This window comes from Colletotrichum lupini, chromosome 3, assembly GCF_023278565.1.
Source record: "Colletotrichum lupini chromosome 3, complete sequence".
NCBI lineage: Eukaryota > Fungi > Ascomycota > Sordariomycetes > Glomerellales > Glomerellaceae > Colletotrichum > Colletotrichum lupini.
The window spans coordinates 7,378,998-7,398,945 of NC_064676.1; the positions used below are offsets into that span (position 1 = coordinate 7,378,998).

Below are 19,948 nucleotides of genomic sequence, written 5' to 3' on the forward strand. Positions count from 1 at the left end.
TCCGTGTCCGAGTTGGCAACTCTTGACATGGAAAAAACCTCGTTTTTGTCAGGGTTGATACCCCGCCTTCCATCGGTCTAGAAGTAACGATCCAGTATGGATCTGGAAGGAGACAAGACAGTTAGGTGGTCAAGCCAAGACGGCCAAGCTTTCTAGATAAGCACAAGTCTTCCCCGCCGGAAACCGAATGTAACGCTGCGGAACATGTTGATGGAAATGGAAACCCCAATCGTTAACATCAAAATCAAATACCAAGACAGCGTGCAGGCAAAGACCTTTTTGAGGCTCAGCAATGCGCCAGGAAATGTTGATAGCTTCCACAACGCCGTTGGATCTAAATCTTCATATGGCTGGTAGGGGTTCGGACTTGGAGACCTCAGACCTTCATTACAGCGACGAATTTTCTACTTCGATACTAGAATTCTAGTGTTCTTGTGCTTATTATATCAAATATGAACCAATGAATGATAATGAATGTGTATTCTACGACACAAAGTGATGAGTTTCTGGTCTAGAACTGCGCAAGTGTCGTGGACCGATTGGACAGACCCAGTAGAGGACACAAGTTTCTGCCTAATCACACACTGAATTCGGAGCTTGCAGTACTTAGCAAGCAGTGCAATTTACCTGGCGGTCATTAATAAAAGGCCATAATTTAGCACCAGGCAGCAAGCTACAGATGATCGGACTACAAGTTGAGTCAGCTCTTTTCAAAAAACATCAAAGGTCATCATTTCCTCAGATCTAAGGTGACTCTTAATTAATATATAACGTCCGAGTGCAGCTCATGGCTCGAAAATTAGGAAGAGATAAGAAACAAAACAACACTATGCCGCTAATCATTTTCTGATGACCTCATATAGTAACCTCGCTGAATGGAATAGTGAGACGATAGTATTCATAGAGTACCAGTGATCACATGGAACACAATTGAGAAGAATGTACGTATTATACACAAACCACGCTTAGAGATCATGTCTCTAGCGCGCCCGACGTTCCAAACCTTCTTACAAATAGTTTAATGAGATGGGTCAAAGTTCAGCTCACAGCCTATGTAGGTTTAATGAAAGAGTGCTAGAAAGCAGAACAAATCTAGTCTAGGCCCGGTTCTGGAAAGCTGGCCTTGAAATGCCAAGCCTAGTCTTCATTCCACAAATAGTTTCACATCCTCATTTTCTTAACAGATATCCTCTTTGACTTAAGTAAGTTCTATGGCGACCTCGTCAGGTCGCCACCAAATGTCGAGCGGGCGTCCGCGTCGCAAACGCTGTTGCAGATGGGGCATTCCAGTCTTTCTGGACCCTGAAAACCAGCACTCCAGATGCTGCTTCTTTTCTAGAAGCACTGGCCACATTCCATACCGACCACAGCGTTTCAGAGCTGATTTTGAGATGTCGCCCGAAGTCGAATGTGGAAGTTTGACTATGATGGGATGAAATCCCAAATGTTTGGGAAATTTCTAAATCTGATATCCAATGGGCAAGCAGCCTCGGACCAATACTACAACGGCTTTCCCCGAGAATATCACACATGATGGGATGATCATCAGCCCTGGGAGAGCGGCACTGGGGAGACAAAGTCCGAGACCGAGCTCAGCAAATGTGGATTTGAATCGAAATTCGTTAGTCAACGAAGCTAACTTTGCAGTCGTGAACGACTCATGTGGCTGTTCGCTTATTTGATTGATGTATCTTTAACTTCAGTTTCACAAAAGTGTGTACATCTGTCGTGCAGGCTCTGTCATAATTCGTCCGCAAGCCACCTAATCACACGGAGCGACTCCATTACGCCCTGGTGCCTCTGGCTTACTTCCCGCAGTGCATAGTCCCCCATCAGAGCCATCGGAGAAAAGGCCCCTGACGCTTCCGAGCACCCATCTATATCCTGGCTTATCCCATCTTGGAAGTCAAAGTTGTATGATGTAGCCGAAGCCGAGAATCCTTGACCTCGAGACTGGCTAACGGCAGGTGGTGTCATGGAAACGGAGTTGAAGCGGCATTCCGTAGATTTGTGTAGTCTCTTCATCATTCGAGACAACAAGAATACGACTGAGTTGACGTCCAAGTCAAAAGAGCTCACAACGTTAAATTTGTTGAGGTTTCCGTTGGGTGTGTTGCTGCCTAAAAATGGTTGTGCCAGGCTGAAGTCACTGCCGGGACTCGGGCCCTGGCTCTGCCGTGAACATTGAAGACGGCCCCTCAGAGCGCCGAGGAGTTCTTCGTAAGAATCCAGGAGAAGAACATAATTTGTCATAAAAAGAGAGATAACGAGAGTCAGGTTTGGTGGTTGGTGTAGATGTTGTACTGGCTCTTTCGGAAGCTGTGGTACTACTTGTGTGGCGAAGCCGGAAGTGTCGGGTGCTCCGGTCCAGCAGGATGGCGGTGAAGTAGATCGTCGTCCTTCCACGCTCGGCCTCACTAGTGGCAAGCTTTCCACGACATCAATGAGAGTTTCTGTCGAGTACACGGTCGTGTTGATCAGTGTCGTAAGCCCGTCGGCGTCCTGTGCTCTGGTGATGTGCCGTGAGAACAGCAGAGACTGAAGATCCATGAGCCGCTGTGCTGCCGACTCGGATGATCGTGAAGTTGCTTCTGGTGATGAAGGCATAGTATCGCCGGCAAAGGATTCAGCGTGACTGAACTCGGATGGGTGATCACATCCTGGAATCCAGCTATCTTCTGTGTTGGTGGGTAAAGAGCCAATTGTTGTTGGGGGTGTAAGTGGTAGGTCGTGAGGTTGTGCTACAAGACTTTCATCTTGATGAGCCAAGAACCCCAGCGTGTCCGTATCCATCCACTCCGTGGGCATCAGCTTCGTGTCATTGCTTTGTAGGAGTCCGAGTAAAGGGTCCTCGAAGTTGCCAGTCCAAGTTCCATCTTCCTCCGGATGGCTCGGTATAATTCCTATCCCATATTGTTGGAAGTCGCTCGCATCGTGAACGTTGGATGGAAGCACTTCGGGCGGGCTTGTGATTGTTTGAACAGTGGTGTTGCTCGACATTGTCGAGGATCGTCGGAATGTGGTTGAAGGGGTTGACTGCGCAGCTTCAGGGTTCAAGCGCTTCTTTGCCGGTCTTCCCATGCGCCGCGGAGGGCTATAGAAACAGTCGATCTGGAGTCGTTGACATCTTTCGCACTTGGCCGCTCCAGTTTCTCTGGAGCAACGGCTCTTGAGAGCACGGCAGCGATCGCAGGCACTTCTTTGAGAGAACAGCATGTTGGCAAAGCGTTCATGTAGATGCACGACAAGGTCGAAGGGACGAGTTCAGCTCAGAAGCGCCAGGTGACAACGGCCGAAGTTTATATGACTTCGTTCCCGCGACTTGCGTACTACTCAAAATAAGTCAATTTTGCCAAGACATTCTCTTAGCCGCGCCAAGTTACCTGCGCCGTTCGACTCATGTCAGGGTTCTGGCGTCTTGCGCGGGGCGCGGGGGACACGTCAGATCTAGATGAGATGTCTCGGTTGAACCTACCCTCCCTCTTTGGGGACTAACCATCATGCGCATTGTCGATTTCTTATTTTAAGGTTTCAGGGAAACTTCCAACGTATGACATTGTCGATTCAGTACTTTGGTACCAGTATGGCTGTCAATACTGCGAATTCGACTTGGCAGAGACATTGGCTTTACCGCAACTCTGGAAAAGGTGCCAATCATTCGATAAGTGGGTGGTGTGCAGGTTCACCTGCTGAGTGGGATCGCGTTCCCCTTAGCTCGACTTCAAAGTTCTGACGAGTTCCCAGGGCTCTGCAACCTCGGCGAATGCTATGCGAACTCTCTTTGGAATTGGGGTCCACCGCCTCGCAGTGGTGTGTAACAAAGGTGGTGTGGCCCGGTGAGGCGTTCTAACCAGATCAGAAAAAGCTTCCTTTGATTGCCTGGTAATTACCGGACTTTCAACGCTCCTCGCGCCATCATGTCATGTTTTGTTACCTATCTCGCCAAAGGCACGGTGGATCATCAGTCAGGTGTTGTTTGGTGACAGCTTCATGGCTTCCCGTCTTCTAAAAACAACCCAGCGCCAAGGCCAAAGCCCCTCCTGTGGGGTCCCTATTTGGGGATCGACTTGGCCAAGAGATTGATAGTGGTTTGGTATAGGAAGAGGTGAAGACTGCATGTGTGTGCATAGCATACTCCGTACTTAGTCAACAAAAGACAGCGAGTCCAAAACGCCCGACCTATTTGAACGCCTCAACTATTCGTACGGTAGGTAGTCTTGGCGGGTTTGAGCTGCTCGAGTCGGCACCTTTGGCCTGTGTGCCCCGCCAAATTGTTGGCCCTGTCCTGTTGCGAGCAAGTAAAATAGGGTTTCTATTTACCCGACTGTCATATTCCCATTAATTCCAGGGATGGTTACCCATGACTGGGCCCAGCCTTGAGCCCGGCGAGCCGCCGAACGTGCTCGACGGCTGCTAGTGTCCGCGGGCGCGGGCAGCGGGCTTCTCCTGCCGCTTGATCGGCGCTTGCAGCACGTGAATCTTTGTCTGTAGGCTGTGGCTAGAATAAGTGACGTTGAAGCATGGCTGGGGCTCTTGGCGGCGAGAGTAAAATAGATTGCTCAAGAAACAACCAAGTGTTCCCCCCTTGGCATTAGGAAAGGGAAACGCGCCTGAGGTAACCTTGAGGGGTTCGCGTCTATCTGTACGGAGTACGAATCCGTGATCAAGCTCTCTCCCATCGGGAAACAGCCGTAATGTTGCGTTGCGTTGCGTTCAGTGTGTATCCGTATACACACTGACAATGGTGGATTCCGCTTGCGGACTTGTGAAATAGTACTCATTGCGAATTCGGTCTCGGGCATATCGAAAGCGGCAAAAGCCAGCATCAGAAACTGTGGGACGACAAGATGAACTCGCAGATCGCGCGAACTCTATCATTGGACTCTCTCGTTTTCGCCAGCGAAGTGTGAACCTGTGAAGCACGGTCCAGTGCTTCCAATCTCACGCTGCGGGCGTGCCGTTGCTCCTTGAGTCAAGCCCAGCGATGTTGTGTCCTTAGCTGAAGTCGACCAGCGAGACGGCCCGAGCGCATTGGGCAGCCCAATTTTACCTTTACTCCCGCGGAACACCTCTCAGGTTTGTTTCAGCTTGCCTTGCGGTACCATTTCTAACTAAGTATGGACTTGGGTACGACCGATGAGGCCTAGGAACGAGTCGTTAGGGGTCCCTTTTCAAGGGTAACCACTATTAAAGGGGCCTCTCAACGGGGTTACATATGGCCGCATCGTACAAGCCATGCTATGCTTGAATTTCGTAGTTCCTCCTATCCCCGATGGATATGCGTGCTATGGCAGAATGCTGTGCGCCAGCGTATCCGTATACCAGATGAGCTCATTGGGTAGCCGTAGCCATGCGTATCATCGAAATACTGTATTCGCACCTGATTCCTTTCAAGATAGGATAGAATGATGGACTAGGCTCGCAACAGCCACGTTACTTTGAGTACATGCGCGACGTCTCCGGACAACCCGAGGTTCAGAGCTCCGGTAGCGCAAGACGGCGGCACCGTGAGCGATCTGCAATCAATCATGTTATACCCTCGCAAGATGTGGGCTAGGCGTAGCTTAGCTTTACCTAGACACTTTGACCAGTCAACACGGAATCAGACACTTGATTAAACGCCCTGTTTTTCTGCCATGGCACACGCTCGCTAAATGTTGAATCTCTATCGCTGTTCGTCGCATGATTCGGAAGCATCTGCGAAACCCGAGCCCTTTTAGTCTCGCAAGCTCCGTCCTTTCGTCTTTAATTGACGCGTCAGTCATAATTCGGGTGGTTCCTTCAGGTGAACTCAGATACATCGGACCGGAGAACGCCGTAATATTGTTCCCTATTGCGAAGCTTGTGATTCTTTCAGTCGCCACGGGGTTGACGACTGAAGCCTCATTTTCTCTCCTCAGGACCAGCAACATCCCGTCGGCTTCGAGTGCGAGTGATCCATTAGGCTCAACTCTAAACCCAAGGATTCTTGATGAGCAAGCGGGCCGCTATCGAACCACTTCAACCCCGTCGGAACGATTAGTCAAGCGACGTATTTTCGTGTAGGTAAGTAGTCCGTAGTCATTATCTCGATACTACTAACGTGTATGGTCAACTTTCAAAACCTCTGCACTCATTTCTAAGCAAGGAACTTTTGATAGAACTTGGTAACGGCGCTCAACACTAGCAAGGACCACCATAAGAATGTCCAATCTTAGAAACGTCAGTGCCCATGAACCTGAGCCTCGGGCTCTCGGCAGTTATCCACGGGCTCGAGTCATTCTCTCTTTTCCTCACCTGCTGACTGCCTATTTCTTTTTTGGCCGAATGTCTTTCCACCCCATACCCCACGCGAAGCAGAATGATGCTATAGCCAGACCGAGGGATGGATAAACTCCTTGTCGATACTCGATACACATGCTAAAAACACTTCTGGCAGTTTTCCTCGGGTACGACTTACGGAACCCGGTTGCCCCGGCCTCAGTGATTTTCGACGTATCGAGATTTGGCGCGAATTTAGGTAGGTCTTGCTTCAGTGCCCCTGTAAAAATGGCGTTACTTACTGCCAGGGCCACAGCTGAACCCATGAGCTGAGAAGCGTAACAAATGATATTCCTACTGAAATCTGTTCCGGAGGTAAGTTCGCCTGAATAGCAATGCTTGGCTTAAAGTCATTCTGTTAGTCGGGCTTGCGGTCAGTGACCGCTGCATATGGCAAGCGGGTCTCACCAGTTGTAAAACAATGCCTCGTCCACCACCCGTGATGATTTGATAACCACTGGGCCACCGAAGTCGTCGGTGTGAGTGACGTGAACAAGCCACTAGCAATAATCGTTGCCGCTGTGCCTGCGACAGCCCACGGCAGATAATACCCGAACTTACCGACTTGAAGAGTATGTGTGTTCCGCACCCACACGTTGGGTATCCCGCACCCATACTAGGCTCGTTCAGGCAAGTGGTGGGCAGCACGTGATTACTTCGCCGAACGGCAGTCACGTGCTGCGCTCTCGGCGCGCCTTCCTATTGTTTTTGCTTCTATCTAGACGCGTATTTCCCTCGCCCAAACACCTTATTTTCTAACTATTTTCAACACAGGAAAGGTACTTTTTCTAATACCAAAATATAGGCTCTAGAGACGTATTTCCTCTGAGCAAATTATGACTTTCAAAGTCGTCGTTTTGAAAAACGCGTACAGCCAGTATCGGAAAGAGGGTGCAGCAGAGGAAGGTGCAGCAGAGGAAGGTGCAGCAGAGGAAGGTGCAGCAGAGGAAGGTGCAGCAGAGGAAGGTATAGGAGACCAAGGCGGGATGCGCCTTCCATTCTCCAGAAGTTGCCGGAATAATAGTGATTCCGGGCCAGAAGTGGCGCCTGCGGCGGTGCAATCACGTGCTGCCCACCACTTGCCTGAACGAGCCTAGTATGGGTGCGGGATACCCAACGTGTGGGTGCGGAATACACATACTCGACTTGAAGGGTGACAAGGACGTTAGCTAAACTCAAATTATATGTGGAATAATTCCATAGGCTTCCGTACCTAGCACGCCTCCGCCGTAGGCGAAAGCTAGCTGTGACAAGATGCTTGGCAAAACGTTGATCCCGCTCTGGACCGGCGTGGCGCCTTGTACTGCCTGGAAGTATGTAGAGCGGGAGCAGGTAGATCTGGATCATCGCCGAGCCAACAAAGGTGAAGTTTGTAGCGGCTGCGGACCAGACGGGCCTCTTACCGGCCATTGATGATGGGATGAGCCCGTCATCTCCTTTTCGATAGTTCCAGGCCAAGAATGTTACGAGAGCCACAGCAGAGCCGCAGAACAATCCTATCATCGTGGGGCTGTTAAAAGCATATTCGTTCCCACCAAGCTCGAGGGCCATGAGAAGTGACACCGCAGCACCAGCGCATGACGAAAAGCCGGTAAAATCTAGATACGTGTGCAATTTCGCAATGACCGCCATAGGACTCGGTTTCGGCACCTGATCGGGAATCTCGCACCATGCCAGAAACAGAAGGACGACGCCGCCAATCGGGAGGTTGATGTAAAATGCTATTTGAGTTTAGCAGGTACTCCGTAATACTTAGAGTCGTCTCAACTCGGATGAACTCCATATCTTACTCCAACGCCAATTGGCATAGTCGGTCAGTACTCCACCAAGAACAGCTATGTGTTAACGTTAATTAGTATTTTTGGCGAGACTTTCTCCTTTCTAGGGTGGTTTTTTGCACGTACGACCGCAAACGCTGCCAGAGTTTGCAACTTTAGTTTGACGTTAGCTACTGCTCTGAGGGTCAATAGCCTATACGTACGTCCGATGACCAGTCCCATAAGAGCTATTAGACAACTTGAATTAGCCAAGCATTTGTCAGACAAAACTCGCAAGGATTGATCTAGGGCGAGGATATCCTGCCAGCAGCTGCCGATATCCTGCCCCCAAGTGTGGCTGCGGCAGCCCCTGCCTCCGAGCCCGGAGGCCAGCTGCCCATACCCACCCACTTACCTACCTACCTACCTACTTACTTATAACCACTACTTCGTCGACCTCGCCGTCGCTACTGCTATTACTACCGCTACTGCTACCGCTAATTAAAGCTATTCCTAACGTAAATATGCCGTAAGAAGAGAATAATTGCGAAGTTAACGATCCCTTTGTCTACTAATACGACTATATAAAGTACGGCTACCTACTTTATAACTAGCGCTACCTTACCCGAGGCTAGAGCAGTACTTAACGAGGCTATTTATAAGATGGTAGTTATGATTAAAAGTAATAACGCCTCGTAGAGTTAACCTACCTAAATAAGCGTCGTAAATCCTTAACCTCGTTTATAGACTACCGCTAGTAAATCGCTACTAGCCTTTTGAACGAGTTAATTAGGTAATTAGGTAGTTAGTTAATTAAGTAGCTAGGTAATTAGCCTAATTTAACGGAATCGTCGATTTAGACTAACTCGTTAACTTAGGCTATTTCGTTAACTTAGGCTAATTCGTCGATTACCGTACTTTTTATTAAAACAATTGACGGCCTCTGATTGGCCCAAACTATTCGAATGCTGACTACGCAGAGCCTAGCTTACGTATGTGCCCGAGACCGGCGGTCGTGTGGCGGCCGCAGCCACACTTGGGGGCAGAATAGCGGGAGCTGCTGGCAGGATATCCTCGCCCTTGATCTAACCAGGTCTTTTCTCTAGAGGTACTGATCCGGCGATGATCGTCAGGCCACCACTCATCATGCCCGCACTTCCTATCCCCGCGATGACTCTGCCCATGATCAATATCAGGGACGAAGGCGTAGCCCCGCATACAAGAGATCCAATCTCGAACAAGACTAGGAAGACGAAAAAAGACCACTGCATGGATTAGATTGGATTTGGAAACATATTCGCTAAGAGCCGGGAAAGCCGCACCTTTGAGCTGAAGTAGCGGTAGATTTTACCCGTGAGCGGCTGGAAAGCGGCATTAGAAACGTGATAGGCACTGCCATACCAACCGATATCTTGCAAAGAATGAAGCTCGTCAGTTATCGCTGGAATAGCCTACAATGCTATTAGCAAATAACATGCTTCACTTATTTTCGGGGTGCTCTAACGGGAACAATGATAGAACTGTCAAGGAACATCAACCAGGCAACAACAATTACACATGTGATGACAATCCAGAGCTTGGCACCTGATAAGTACTTTGGTATCGGTGTCACTGGTATATCATTGTTCGGACCTTTGCCCTTCTCTTGGTCGTTCTCCGTGCTTGGACCGGCCTCCTTTTCTGTGATCGTTGTTCCTGGACTATGTTTCTCGTTCTCGGCGACAGACGGGAACATCTCTGTGGACATGAGACTGAGGTCTATTGATAGCAGCTGTGTCTCCGTCATTGTCACAATGCTCCTTCTTCTTCGTGTGGATATGGGGGCAGACTCGGGCTCTGTGTTCCGATCCATCTTGTGGCTATTCGAGGATGATTATTGGCAGGAATAGGGGCCTTCAATCGATGGGACTTTTTGTATCCCCTCTAAAATTGGGACTTGGACTTGGTACAGAAAGCTTTTCACAATCTGCATCGCCCGGAATGGGACGCAACAACCGTAATATCCGACGGGAATGATTACCAGTTCCGAAAAAGCTCCATTTAAGAAGCTTCCTTCAAGGCTTACAGGCTGACCAGTCGTAGTAAACACGGGGAATCCCCGACCGAATAAAGTTCATTTCATGGAAAAGATCCCTCGAAAGTAAGCACACAAGGCTTTGGACTACGCTGTAGGGGGCATCTTTTTTGTCGCAGACAAGTCAAGCATAGACACTCACGACTCATGAGACGCATGGGTGATGCTGCTTAACATTTTCATCTGTGTTTAGGAGAAAGCTTATTGTCTTTAGCCAGCGAATCAGTCGCTGCCGCGGAGCACGCAGGCTTAGAAGTGGCCCAGGCTCAACATCAAGCTTCAGTCTACTCCCTTCTCTCTTATTAGTGCTGCAACCTTGAGTCGGCCGAACAGACCCCCACAAGCCGGAGGTTCTTTTGGAGCATTACAATGGGTCACGGATCCGGAGAGACCTAAGAGACGGAGTAGCCCGGTGGCCGGGCTGCTCGCAACTAATTTGAGGGTCCCCGGGATATAACTAACACTTTAGATGCGTCCTAGGACCCAAGCTGTGCATGATAAGGATACAGAGAAACTGTCAGGCCTCGCCAGTCAGGCCTCGTCGGTTAAAAGATAGCTCAGGGGGCATAAAGAGGGGGATTAAGTAACAAAGGAGTAGCTTAGGTATATATAGAGCGCTAGTAGTATACCTCGAGGGAAGGGCAGATTTTAGTAATTTATCTTTTAGACCCTAATAGTAATTAGCTTTTATAAACTTCTTCCTTATATTATATACTTATTAATAACTTAAGTATATATAGAGCGTTAGTAATATACCTCGAGGGAAGGGTAGATTTTAATAATTTATTTTTTAAACCCTAATAGCAGTTAGCCTCTGTAAGCTTTTTCCTTATGTCACATACTTATTAATAAAAACATGCCTCTAGTTTCCAGCCAATTAAATCAACTTAAGTTAGCAAGCATCGTTACGAATCTTGAACTGCACTCAACAGCAAATTTGTTTACCTAATAGCCTGGATGGTTGTAGAAAAGGTTGAGCGGTTTTCAAAAGTGCTGGAGAACAGGGAGTGTCGAACTGCCGAACATGGTTTGATACAATTGCTCGATTTTAGCCAAGACCTCCAAGCTTCCTACACCACCATGTACCTGAAACCACTGCAGAATTTGCTGCTCTTGGGTTCGAATTACGCTCGACGCTCGGTGAATACTAGGAATTCTTGCTTGCCGAGGGGATCACTCAAGGTGGAACTGGTCGGATTAGTGGTTTTGATCCATTGTGCAGAGTCATCAGCGAAGTTTCCCCCTCTTGATTGTAGGGTGTGCGAGTTCGCAACGTCGCGTATGGGTCCTGTCCTTAAAATAGCTGCACCAGCCGCACAGCCAACCGCGCTCTCAGATAGCACGCGACCCTTTGCCAAATCGGTACAACCAACCAACAAAAGAGCTAGCCCCCAGTTGACATGTTTGAGATGTATTAGATCTTAGCAGCATACGATTAAGCATGAATCTTTACCCTGGAACGTTCCCGACGTAGGACGATCATGGCCGATCATCAGGAGTAATCTAGGCCTCATACAGCCACACCTTCAATGTGATCCACTGATGAACACCTTGATGGTTTATTCCTTTGAGCTATACTAGGTTATCATCAGTATCTCATCGTTGTCATCCCTTAATTAGAACTTCTGGAGATGGTTTTGATTTCTGCACAGCAACAATAGCCGGAATGAAGGGGGCCTCGAACCACAACCAAGTTGAGGAGTAATCACCGCGGAATTGATGAACGGCATACCGTGGGATGATATTCTGAGAGACGGTGCCACTTCTACCCGCAGTCCACTGTTCGGGAAGCCAAATTTAGAATCAGATGACTCTACCTTATCTACCTCTAAGACGGGATGACAAGCTCCCCCGTCATCAAGTAATCAATCGAGACGTTCTTTTGTTTGACGAACTCCCCCTCCACCTTTGGCACATACCCCGGAAAGCTATCCACAATTTGGCTCAACGTCCCCCATGAAGCCTGCCCATTAATGTCATACGTCTGAGAGCTGTTGAAGCCGCTAGTGTTGAGGTTGTAGTACAGCATCGGGAACTCCTCGAAGCTTGCGTTGGCATTGACGTGAGCAACGCGAGATCCGAACGGGTCTATCACGAAAGTCGCGCCGATAGCTGCGACAAAGGAGTAGGCACCGCTGAGAACAGAGTAGACGCTCAGGGTGCCGGTATTGACCCATTCGTTCTCCCACCAAAGCGAAGTCTCGTCTCCGACGCCGGCCAGATAGGGGAAAGGCGCGAAGTGAACATTTTCTCGCTGGACGTACATGTTAAACGTCATACTGGGGTACATATGCCTAGATTGAAAGTGGTATGGTCAGCTCCGGCACTCGTAGGAGCAAGGCGCAGTCAGTCGGGTCAGGTGGGCTTTGTAGACGTACTCTCCGCACTCCAGCATTCCCCATCGGCCGTAGTCAGTCTCTAAGACTTTGAGATCCTCGGCCACACCGTCACTGAAGAAGTATCGTTCTGCGCCTGACGGCCGAAGCTTACGGCGGTGGTGCATGATATTTCCTTTAGGGTCTATCAATGCCTGAGACATGTACATGTAGTCGCCGTCAACTTCTCCAAAGTTAAGGTTGGCGTAGATGCCCACTGCCTGGATCGCGGCAATCAGGCGGTTCCACTGCGCATCGCCAATCACGATGGCATTCTCAATGTACGACGGAAGGTAATCGCGCGTGAAGTTGTAGTGGCTGTCCGAACTCTTGGGGAATCTATTCGAGATGGTTCAGATACTTGCATTCGATGTTTAGATGGTTGAGCCTTAGGCTGAGTTGGGGCTTACCCGGGGAACCAAAGCTCTGGAAAGACGACAACATCGGAACCGCTAGCCTTGGCCTCTTTGATCAACTCGATTCCGACATCTACACATTCGCTGATGTTGAAAGTGATGTCGGTGTAGTCGTAGTTCGTGAGAGGCAGCGGCCAGTTCGGCGGAGGCGTACGGATTAACGCGATTGTCAAGTTTGATCGGTCCACGGTGCTGCTATTTGAAGTCGGAGCAGCAATCGCCGAGCCAAGGGCCGAGAGTGCCAAGATATAGCGGGAAAACTTCATTATGTTGGGTCTCTTCTGAAGTTATAGTCGACCATCCGGGTTGTCAATGGTGTAGTCTGGGTGAACAGAAAAATGCGGCGTAGTCCATTATCCTCGTCGACTTATATGACAACTCAACCTGCCTTCAACTCGAGCTGCCCTGCATCATCATGGCCTTATTGATGCATTCATACGTAATACAATCAATCGGTCTTGATTAATGGTATTCATGATAAGCAAGTTGATGACCCTGAAAATGAGCTCATTATCCCACTATCCTACATCACCCGCTCGGTGAATGGCATCAAGATAGCCCAGAGATGGGCCACTTGGGCCACTTGCCAAGTTTACAACGATGGAAGATTGTGGCTCGATATTGAAGAAATCCCTATCATGATTAGTTTAATCATGATAATCTATGATAAGGCTGTACACATCTACCGACTGCAGTGCCGATGGCTCACGGGGGTCCGTTGTGTGGATCTCGGGGTTTGCTCCGGCGTCGCTGCTCGGAAGAGATCCACTAGCGTCTGGTTTTCGGTGATTGAGAATAGTCGGACCGGATCACAAGTGACCCTCACTACTACGGCGCACACTCCCTTGGCTCCGAAGATCGCTGATAAGGATGCTGTAGATTTTCATCGGCTTGGTAGGTAAGGCGAGGGCCATCTGCTCAGCTGGCCCACATTAGGCTGTAAAGATCAGCTCGAGTTCCAAGTCGGTGTTTGAAGCAATCAGAAGGGCGGTCAGGTATCCATTAAGAGTTACATAATTCGAAGGTGAAATCGTCCGCTCAAACTTATCGGAACTATTTTGAAGCCGTGATAGTGGTGCTGTCTTGAAAGCTATAGCAAACAGGTATGATCCCGTCGATCATCGTTGACATGAGAGTTATACTTCGAGCCCCGGCTTAATTCCCATTGAGCATGGGTTTGATTAGCTACGATTAAAGCGAGAATTCGAGCGAGTGCTACTACAGAAGTTGAGTAGCCGTGCAGAGGGAAGTGTAATACTACATAAATAAAACAAGTAAAGTGACTGGTCGGGTGAGTACAGCATAATAATCGTGAATGAACCCGTCGCTACTCATCTCTCCCATATGTTTCTCTGCCCACCTTTGAATTGAAAAACTTGTTCCTGTCAACAGTCCTCGATTAGCATAAAAGAGGGATCAGCGGGGTTTAGTTCACGCATACAGGCATACCTCTTTTCCGCCCAGTACATCACGTACCAGGCCGCAGCCAGAGATGGCCCGAAATACCAGACCTGGCTCGCGAAGCGTCGCCATATATTGAAGGCAGCATTATGACCAGCCTGGGCCATAGGATTTAGACGGTTTGGTGCGATTCCGTACGTGATAATACCTCTTTGCTTCTCGCCACCTGAGACACATTGTTGATCAATCATCACGAACCCCTGCGTACCTTACTTGGTTGGGTAGAACGATGAGTTGTAAACCGAAAACGCATACCGATGTTTCCCCACCATCCTTTGTATCTGATTGAAAATTATTTAGCTAACATGATTATGATAAATCTCTTCCATATTGGTCCACAGCATATGAAAGAGCCGTTGGCACTTTTGAGAGGCTAAAAGGGGCTTCACTTACACACCATATTGTCCAATTGGGACATGTGGGCCGTTTCGCAGGGACTGAGTTGACTTCATTGTGCAGAGAGCAGAGTTAGACCCGGAGAGTCATGATATCCTGCAGTAGCTGGTGCTTCGAGATAGTGTCAAACTTGGCGAGATTCGCTATTGTCGAACCCGTCCCCCCTACCTTTATGTGCAACAGCGCTGGGGAGCAGTCTTCGGACTCACTTTTCGGACTCACGGTTCGGACTCACGGTTCGGACTCGGCCTAAGAACCCCGTGCCCTTTTCTTCAAAGATGGTTGAAAATAATTGTGACATAATCTCCGAGGCCTCAAATAACGAATAGAGTTTCTGAATCATTCATCACTATGCCCTTGACCTCCCACGACGATAGAACGGCCGGATGACTTGGAACGTCACCAATTGAACATAACATTACTTAACTTCAACACCGTTCTACTACCTAATAAACAATCTCCAAAAGCCTTAGCTGTGTGGCATTGGCATGAATCCACCCCAGTCAAGGGACGGTAAGTCGCTTGCCCAGAAAGCTCCGATATCCTCCAAATAATTCTCACACTCTGCATTTTGAACAGCGCTAGCGGGCTCAAAGGTTGTTCCCCCAGTCATATCCGATAGCAACGTCTTCGCGTCCGCGATTGCCTCCTTACATCGCTCTGTCATCTCATCCTCGACGGGTTTGCCTTTCAAGACAGCTTCTACTGCAGCAAGCACTATTGCAAAGAATACATAATCTTTCACATTCTCTTGCCCTGCCTCGATTCTCCGTCTAGCCCATGCAACACCAGCCTTCAGTAGCCAACGCTCTTCCACGACACGTAGAGCCGACCCTGTCGCTATTTTGCCTCTTTCTGATATCATGGTATTGAGATCTGCCGCGATCACACTGATAGCAATATGCTGTGCCGACCGCAAGGATCCCGAGCCGCAGACTATCAATCGGCCAAATTCGGGACAGTATTCTTCGTCATTTGCTTGCTGTATAAGCTCCGAGAGTGACTCGTTCGTGTCGGATACTGGCATAGTCCTGTATGTAAGATGCAGCGCAGCATCTATGCACTCGCGTCGTGAGTGGGAAAAGACAGAATCAGGTAGAAGCATGTAAGGCAAATGCAGCGCAAAGACGTATCGCATAAGTACCATCTCGCACATATGACAAGTCAATTGTCAGGCCTCGCCGGTCAGGCCTCGTCGGTTAAGGGATAGCTTAGGGGGGCATAAAGAGGGGGACCAAGCAACAAAGGAGCAGCTCAGGCATATATAGAGCGCTGGTAGTACACCTCGAGGGAAGGGCAGATTTCAGTAATTCCTCTTTTAGACCCTAACAGCAGTTGGCCTCTGTGAGCTTCTTCCCTGTGTCGTACACCTATTGACATCAATAGCGAGGTATTCTTGCCCAAGTTCTTGAGCGTAGTTGTCAAAATCTGGCGGGTGGCAGTAAGCTGCGGACTAAGCTGTAGGACTGTGGCGTAGTTCGCCTCCTGCTTGACCTTGTTCCACAATTTAGCGATTGTCAGTCTCAACGTCAGGGACTGGCCGAGAGCAATTTGCAGAGAGCTATCGGTGTGAAGACTGGGGTTTTTCGGAATGGGACGGACTGTAGACTCGCAGTGCAGCTGGTCGTCGTTCAGATTTGAGGGTAAGCTACAGTCAAAGTCCTCGGATGAGATGAGAACGGGCTGGCCAGACTCTATGCTTGCTTCCAGAACCAGCTCTAACACAGTAGTCCAGAGACGGCGTCGAATCTCGATCTGAAAAGGTAACATCCGCGGCAGCCCAATCGGATCTCGGTGCAACCCGATGCATATCGCAGACCGAAGAAGGTTGCCTGAGAGAGCTGAGATCCGGTCCCCATAGAGTGACTCTGTCGTCTGTTGAGCCAGCTGCAAGAGACACATGATCTGAATGCCCGAGATACTTGGCTGTGATTTCTCAGCGTTGGTAAGCCAAGATTGGGCCTCGTATATCCATTGAAGAGCGTACGGTCGAAGAGAGAACAGATCATCGTATGTTAGAGCTCCAAGTGCAAAGCAAAGCTGAAGTCTAACAATGCATTCGTGGTTGACCGAAGCGCGGTCTTGTAGAAATGTCTCGAGCTCTCTCTGCAGCGTCGGCACATGATTAATCCGATAGATCTGCTCAAAGCTCCGTAAGTAATTCTGAAGTAACGCGGCTGACACGGCGTGATCGAGTATGTAGGAGCCATATTGCCCGGGAGAGTTTGCGAGTATTCTCCGTGTTCTGAGGCATTCTCCCAGACTTTTGCAGTGTAGGAGGCCCTGCCAACACTCTTTCTGCTTGACCATTTCCTTGTCCAGCCACTTCAGCGCAGGCAACATCTGTAAAGCCGGTGAGTGGACGGTGCCTTGCATGTCAACGCGACAAACTGCTATGACTTACTAGCATCACTGAGTACAGCCAGTGACTTGGTGAAATATATCGTGATTTAACAATCATTATAGTCGGTAAAGATGTAAGCTCGGTGAGTGAGCAGATAGTAGGTGATTTCTCGGCTGGATAGAGTGGCTCTGGTGCTGGTCGGCGCGTAGAAGTCTCAGTCATCGCGAGAGGGAAAACAGTCCCCGGAGTCGAGATCTGACTGAGCAAGACGCTTCCGAATGAAGACGAGTGCCATGTTCCATCGGTGCTGCTGGTGAAGACCCGGTCTTGGTCCGCGGGCTGTGGTGTTTGGGCTAACATTCCATGTTCCGGGTCGGACTGGCGCTGTTGGATGTTTGACGGACTACCCTGTCGGTAGTTGATATGATTTTCCGGACTGGCAAGAGGAGCATTGGCAGGATAGACACATGTCCGATTCTTCGCACGTTGACATTTGCTACAAGGGCGATTGTGGTCACATCGCAGCTTTCGTTTCCGGCACTCGATACAGGCAAGGGCCCTTCGACGTCGTACCCTAGTCTCTTCACGGTGACTGGCGTCCATTGCGTCAGACCTTTCTGGGTATAATGAATCGAGAGATAGATCTAGACAGAAGGCAAAGAATCGGAGTTGTCAGGTCGATTGATGGACTTGAGCTATCGTGACGGGATTATGTTCGGGCGCGGGGTCGGGCTCGGGGTCGGACTATGCTTCGGGGTCGGGCTTGGATCAAGAGGTCTGTGTGGAGCCTAATGACAAAGGGAGTGCGTGTATTCAGACAATGGCTTTTGAGAAATGGTAGTGGATCTATTTTAGCTATCGGTATCTTTATGAGCTCGTTCGCTTGATGTTTAGAAATGTCCCATGTCAGTTCCCGGACCATTGCACTACTTGCATCGCTAGTTTTCATGGATGATTGACTGCCGCGTCAACATCGACTTGGGGTGTGCCTCACTCTCTTTCTCCATTGTGCCTCCTTATCAAGAGCCAACGCATTGTGAATTGATCCTTTGCGTTATAACTGCATGTGAAAATTTACTTCAACAAGCTCTCAAGTTGTCTACAAATTGTATTGCCGACTTCAACTGTTGTTGCACTCCCGCCCAGGTCACTGAAGAAACCAGTCAGACGTGCGCAAAACGTTGAGCAGCGAGTGAAACTTACGGGGTCCGTATCTCGTGTCCGCCGATATCCCTAGAGTCCAAGACCTTTTCGACTGCTTTATCAATGGCCTTTGCCTCATCAACCATTCCAAATGAGTACCTGAGCATCATTGCCGCTGCAAGAATAGTGGCGACTGGGTTGGCGATCCCTGCACACGAAAAGTATCAGCCTTTGACCGTTTGACCTCTCTGGTGTGACTAGGACAAGGCTCTATTATTACCCTTGCCCGCGATATCGGGCGCGCTTCCGTGGATAGGCTCGTAGAGACCGATTCCTCCCGAGCCAGGGGTGGTGCTTGAGATCGACGCTGATGGGAGCAGGCCTAGCGATCCCGGGACCACGCTGCTCACATCTGACAAGATGTCGCCGAACCTGTGAACCACGTAACGACTAAGTGAGCTAACTCGAACCAGAAATCTTGTTGGGGCGACAATACTCACGTGTTATCCATGAGCACCACTCCGTTGAATGAGCGAGGATCTTTGACCATAAGCATGGCAGCGCTATCAGCAAGCTGGTGAGAAAGTTTGATCTGCGGATACTCCCTCGCGAAAAATTCCGTCACGGCTCGACGCCAAAGTCGACTAACAGCAAGGACATTGGCCTTGTCACACGAGATGACTTGCTGAGGCGGCTCCGTCTCCATAGCCAAGTCAGCAGCGACCTTTGCAACCCGCTCAACTTCTGCCCGAGAGTACGCCCAGGCGTCCGATGCAAAATCCTCCTCTTCAGTCTTGTCTCCGAAATAAGCACCTCCGCAGTTTTCTCGCACAAGGATAAAGTCGGTTCCTTCTGTGAGCTCGGGTCGGATAGGGCCTCGGTCGACAAGAGACTTGCTCGCAAACTTGCATGGGCGCAGATTCGCAAAGGCGTTCAGTCCGTGGCGTAAGGCTAGGACGCCCTGTTCAGGTCGCACTTTGCCAGCACCCCTGAGGGTAATTGAAACCTCAGTCATTGCGGCTTGGAAAAGTAGTGTTGACCGTCTGACTTACCACTTAGGCCCACCGACTGAACCGAACAAGACCGCATCGCTTGCCTTGGCCACATCCAGGACTTCTTGGGTCAGGGCTACGCCGTGCTTGTCAATACTGCATCCGCCCATCAACTCCGAGCGGATCTCAAATTTAACACCAGAGGACTTTTGGATCACCTCGAGGACCTTGACAGCCTCGGCGATGATCTCGGGGCCAACACCGTCGCCTGGTAAAACAAGGATCTTGCGGGAAGCCATTTTGTTGAAGCGTCAAGAGAAGGTCGCTCGGAAGCAATGTAATAAGTTATTCTAAGTACTCAATCAACGAGCAACTTCACCGTGATGTTTCTGCTTGAAAGCCGGCCGACGGAAATGAGGCCTTGTGGTAGACGGAGGTTGGTGGATGTCGTTCTCCGCGTAAGCACCGGTCTCGGGGTAAGATATCCGGGGATGACGTACCCGATGCGGAGGGACTAAGTTGCCGCAAATAGCCGACTTGGAGAAGTTCTTCTTCCTCTATCTAATTGTCTTCGAAATAGTTCAATGCGTCACTTTGGTTCATCTCGGAATTTCATCTTTAACCCGGAAACCTATTCCCTAACTTCTTAATCCTTTGTTGCTTTGTTTACAGTCAAAAGTTAAGGCCTCG

At 49.4% G+C, this 19,948-nt stretch overlaps 5 protein-coding genes across 5 annotated transcripts; all 5 read right to left on the reverse strand.

The window, feature by feature from the left end:
- Nucleotides 1-1,740: 1,740 nt before the first annotated feature.
- CLUP02_06946 (uncharacterized protein) lies at nt 1,741-3,081 on the reverse strand (the record flags this gene model as incomplete). Its single annotated transcript, XM_049285943.1, has 1 exon — nt 1,741-3,081. One exon carries the CDS (start codon nt 3,079-3,081, stop codon nt 1,741-1,743), a length of 1,341 nt encoding a protein of 446 aa, XP_049143086.1.
- Nucleotides 3,082-7,143: 4,062 nt separating this feature from the next.
- CLUP02_06947 (efflux pump) lies at nt 7,144-9,909 on the reverse strand (the record flags this gene model as incomplete). The annotated part of the gene is made up of 8 exons (XM_049285944.1): nt 7,144-8,021; nt 8,091-8,135; nt 8,205-8,231; nt 8,282-8,316; nt 8,683-8,709; nt 9,050-9,114; nt 9,380-9,508; nt 9,562-9,909. 8 exons carry the CDS (start codon nt 9,907-9,909, stop codon nt 7,144-7,146), a joined length of 1,554 nt encoding a protein of 517 aa, XP_049143087.1.
- A 2,050-nt stretch (nt 9,910-11,959) lies between these two features.
- CLUP02_06948 (uncharacterized protein) lies at nt 11,960-13,188 on the reverse strand (the record flags this gene model as incomplete). The annotated part of the gene is made up of 3 exons (XM_049285945.1): nt 11,960-12,425; nt 12,510-12,845; nt 12,917-13,188. The coding sequence occupies 3 exons, from the start codon at nt 13,186-13,188 to the stop codon at nt 11,960-11,962; spliced, it is 1,074 nt and encodes a 357-aa protein (XP_049143088.1).
- Nucleotides 13,189-14,249: 1,061 nt separating this feature from the next.
- On the reverse strand, nt 14,250-17,726 carry CLUP02_06949 (uncharacterized protein; the record flags this gene model as incomplete). The annotated part of the gene is made up of 6 exons (XM_049285946.1): nt 14,250-14,304; nt 14,372-14,583; nt 14,639-14,664; nt 15,434-15,810; nt 16,158-17,122; nt 17,184-17,726. The coding sequence occupies 6 exons, from the start codon at nt 17,724-17,726 to the stop codon at nt 14,250-14,252; spliced, it is 2,178 nt and encodes a 725-aa protein (XP_049143089.1).
- Nucleotides 17,727-18,197: 471 nt separating this feature from the next.
- CLUP02_06950 (3-isopropylmalate dehydrogenase) lies at nt 18,198-19,557 on the reverse strand (the record flags this gene model as incomplete). The annotated part of the gene is made up of 5 exons (XM_049285947.1): nt 18,198-18,273; nt 18,327-18,474; nt 18,547-18,698; nt 18,767-19,255; nt 19,319-19,557. The coding sequence occupies 5 exons, from the start codon at nt 19,555-19,557 to the stop codon at nt 18,198-18,200; spliced, it is 1,104 nt and encodes a 367-aa protein (XP_049143090.1).
- Nucleotides 19,558-19,948: the final 391 nt, after the last annotated feature.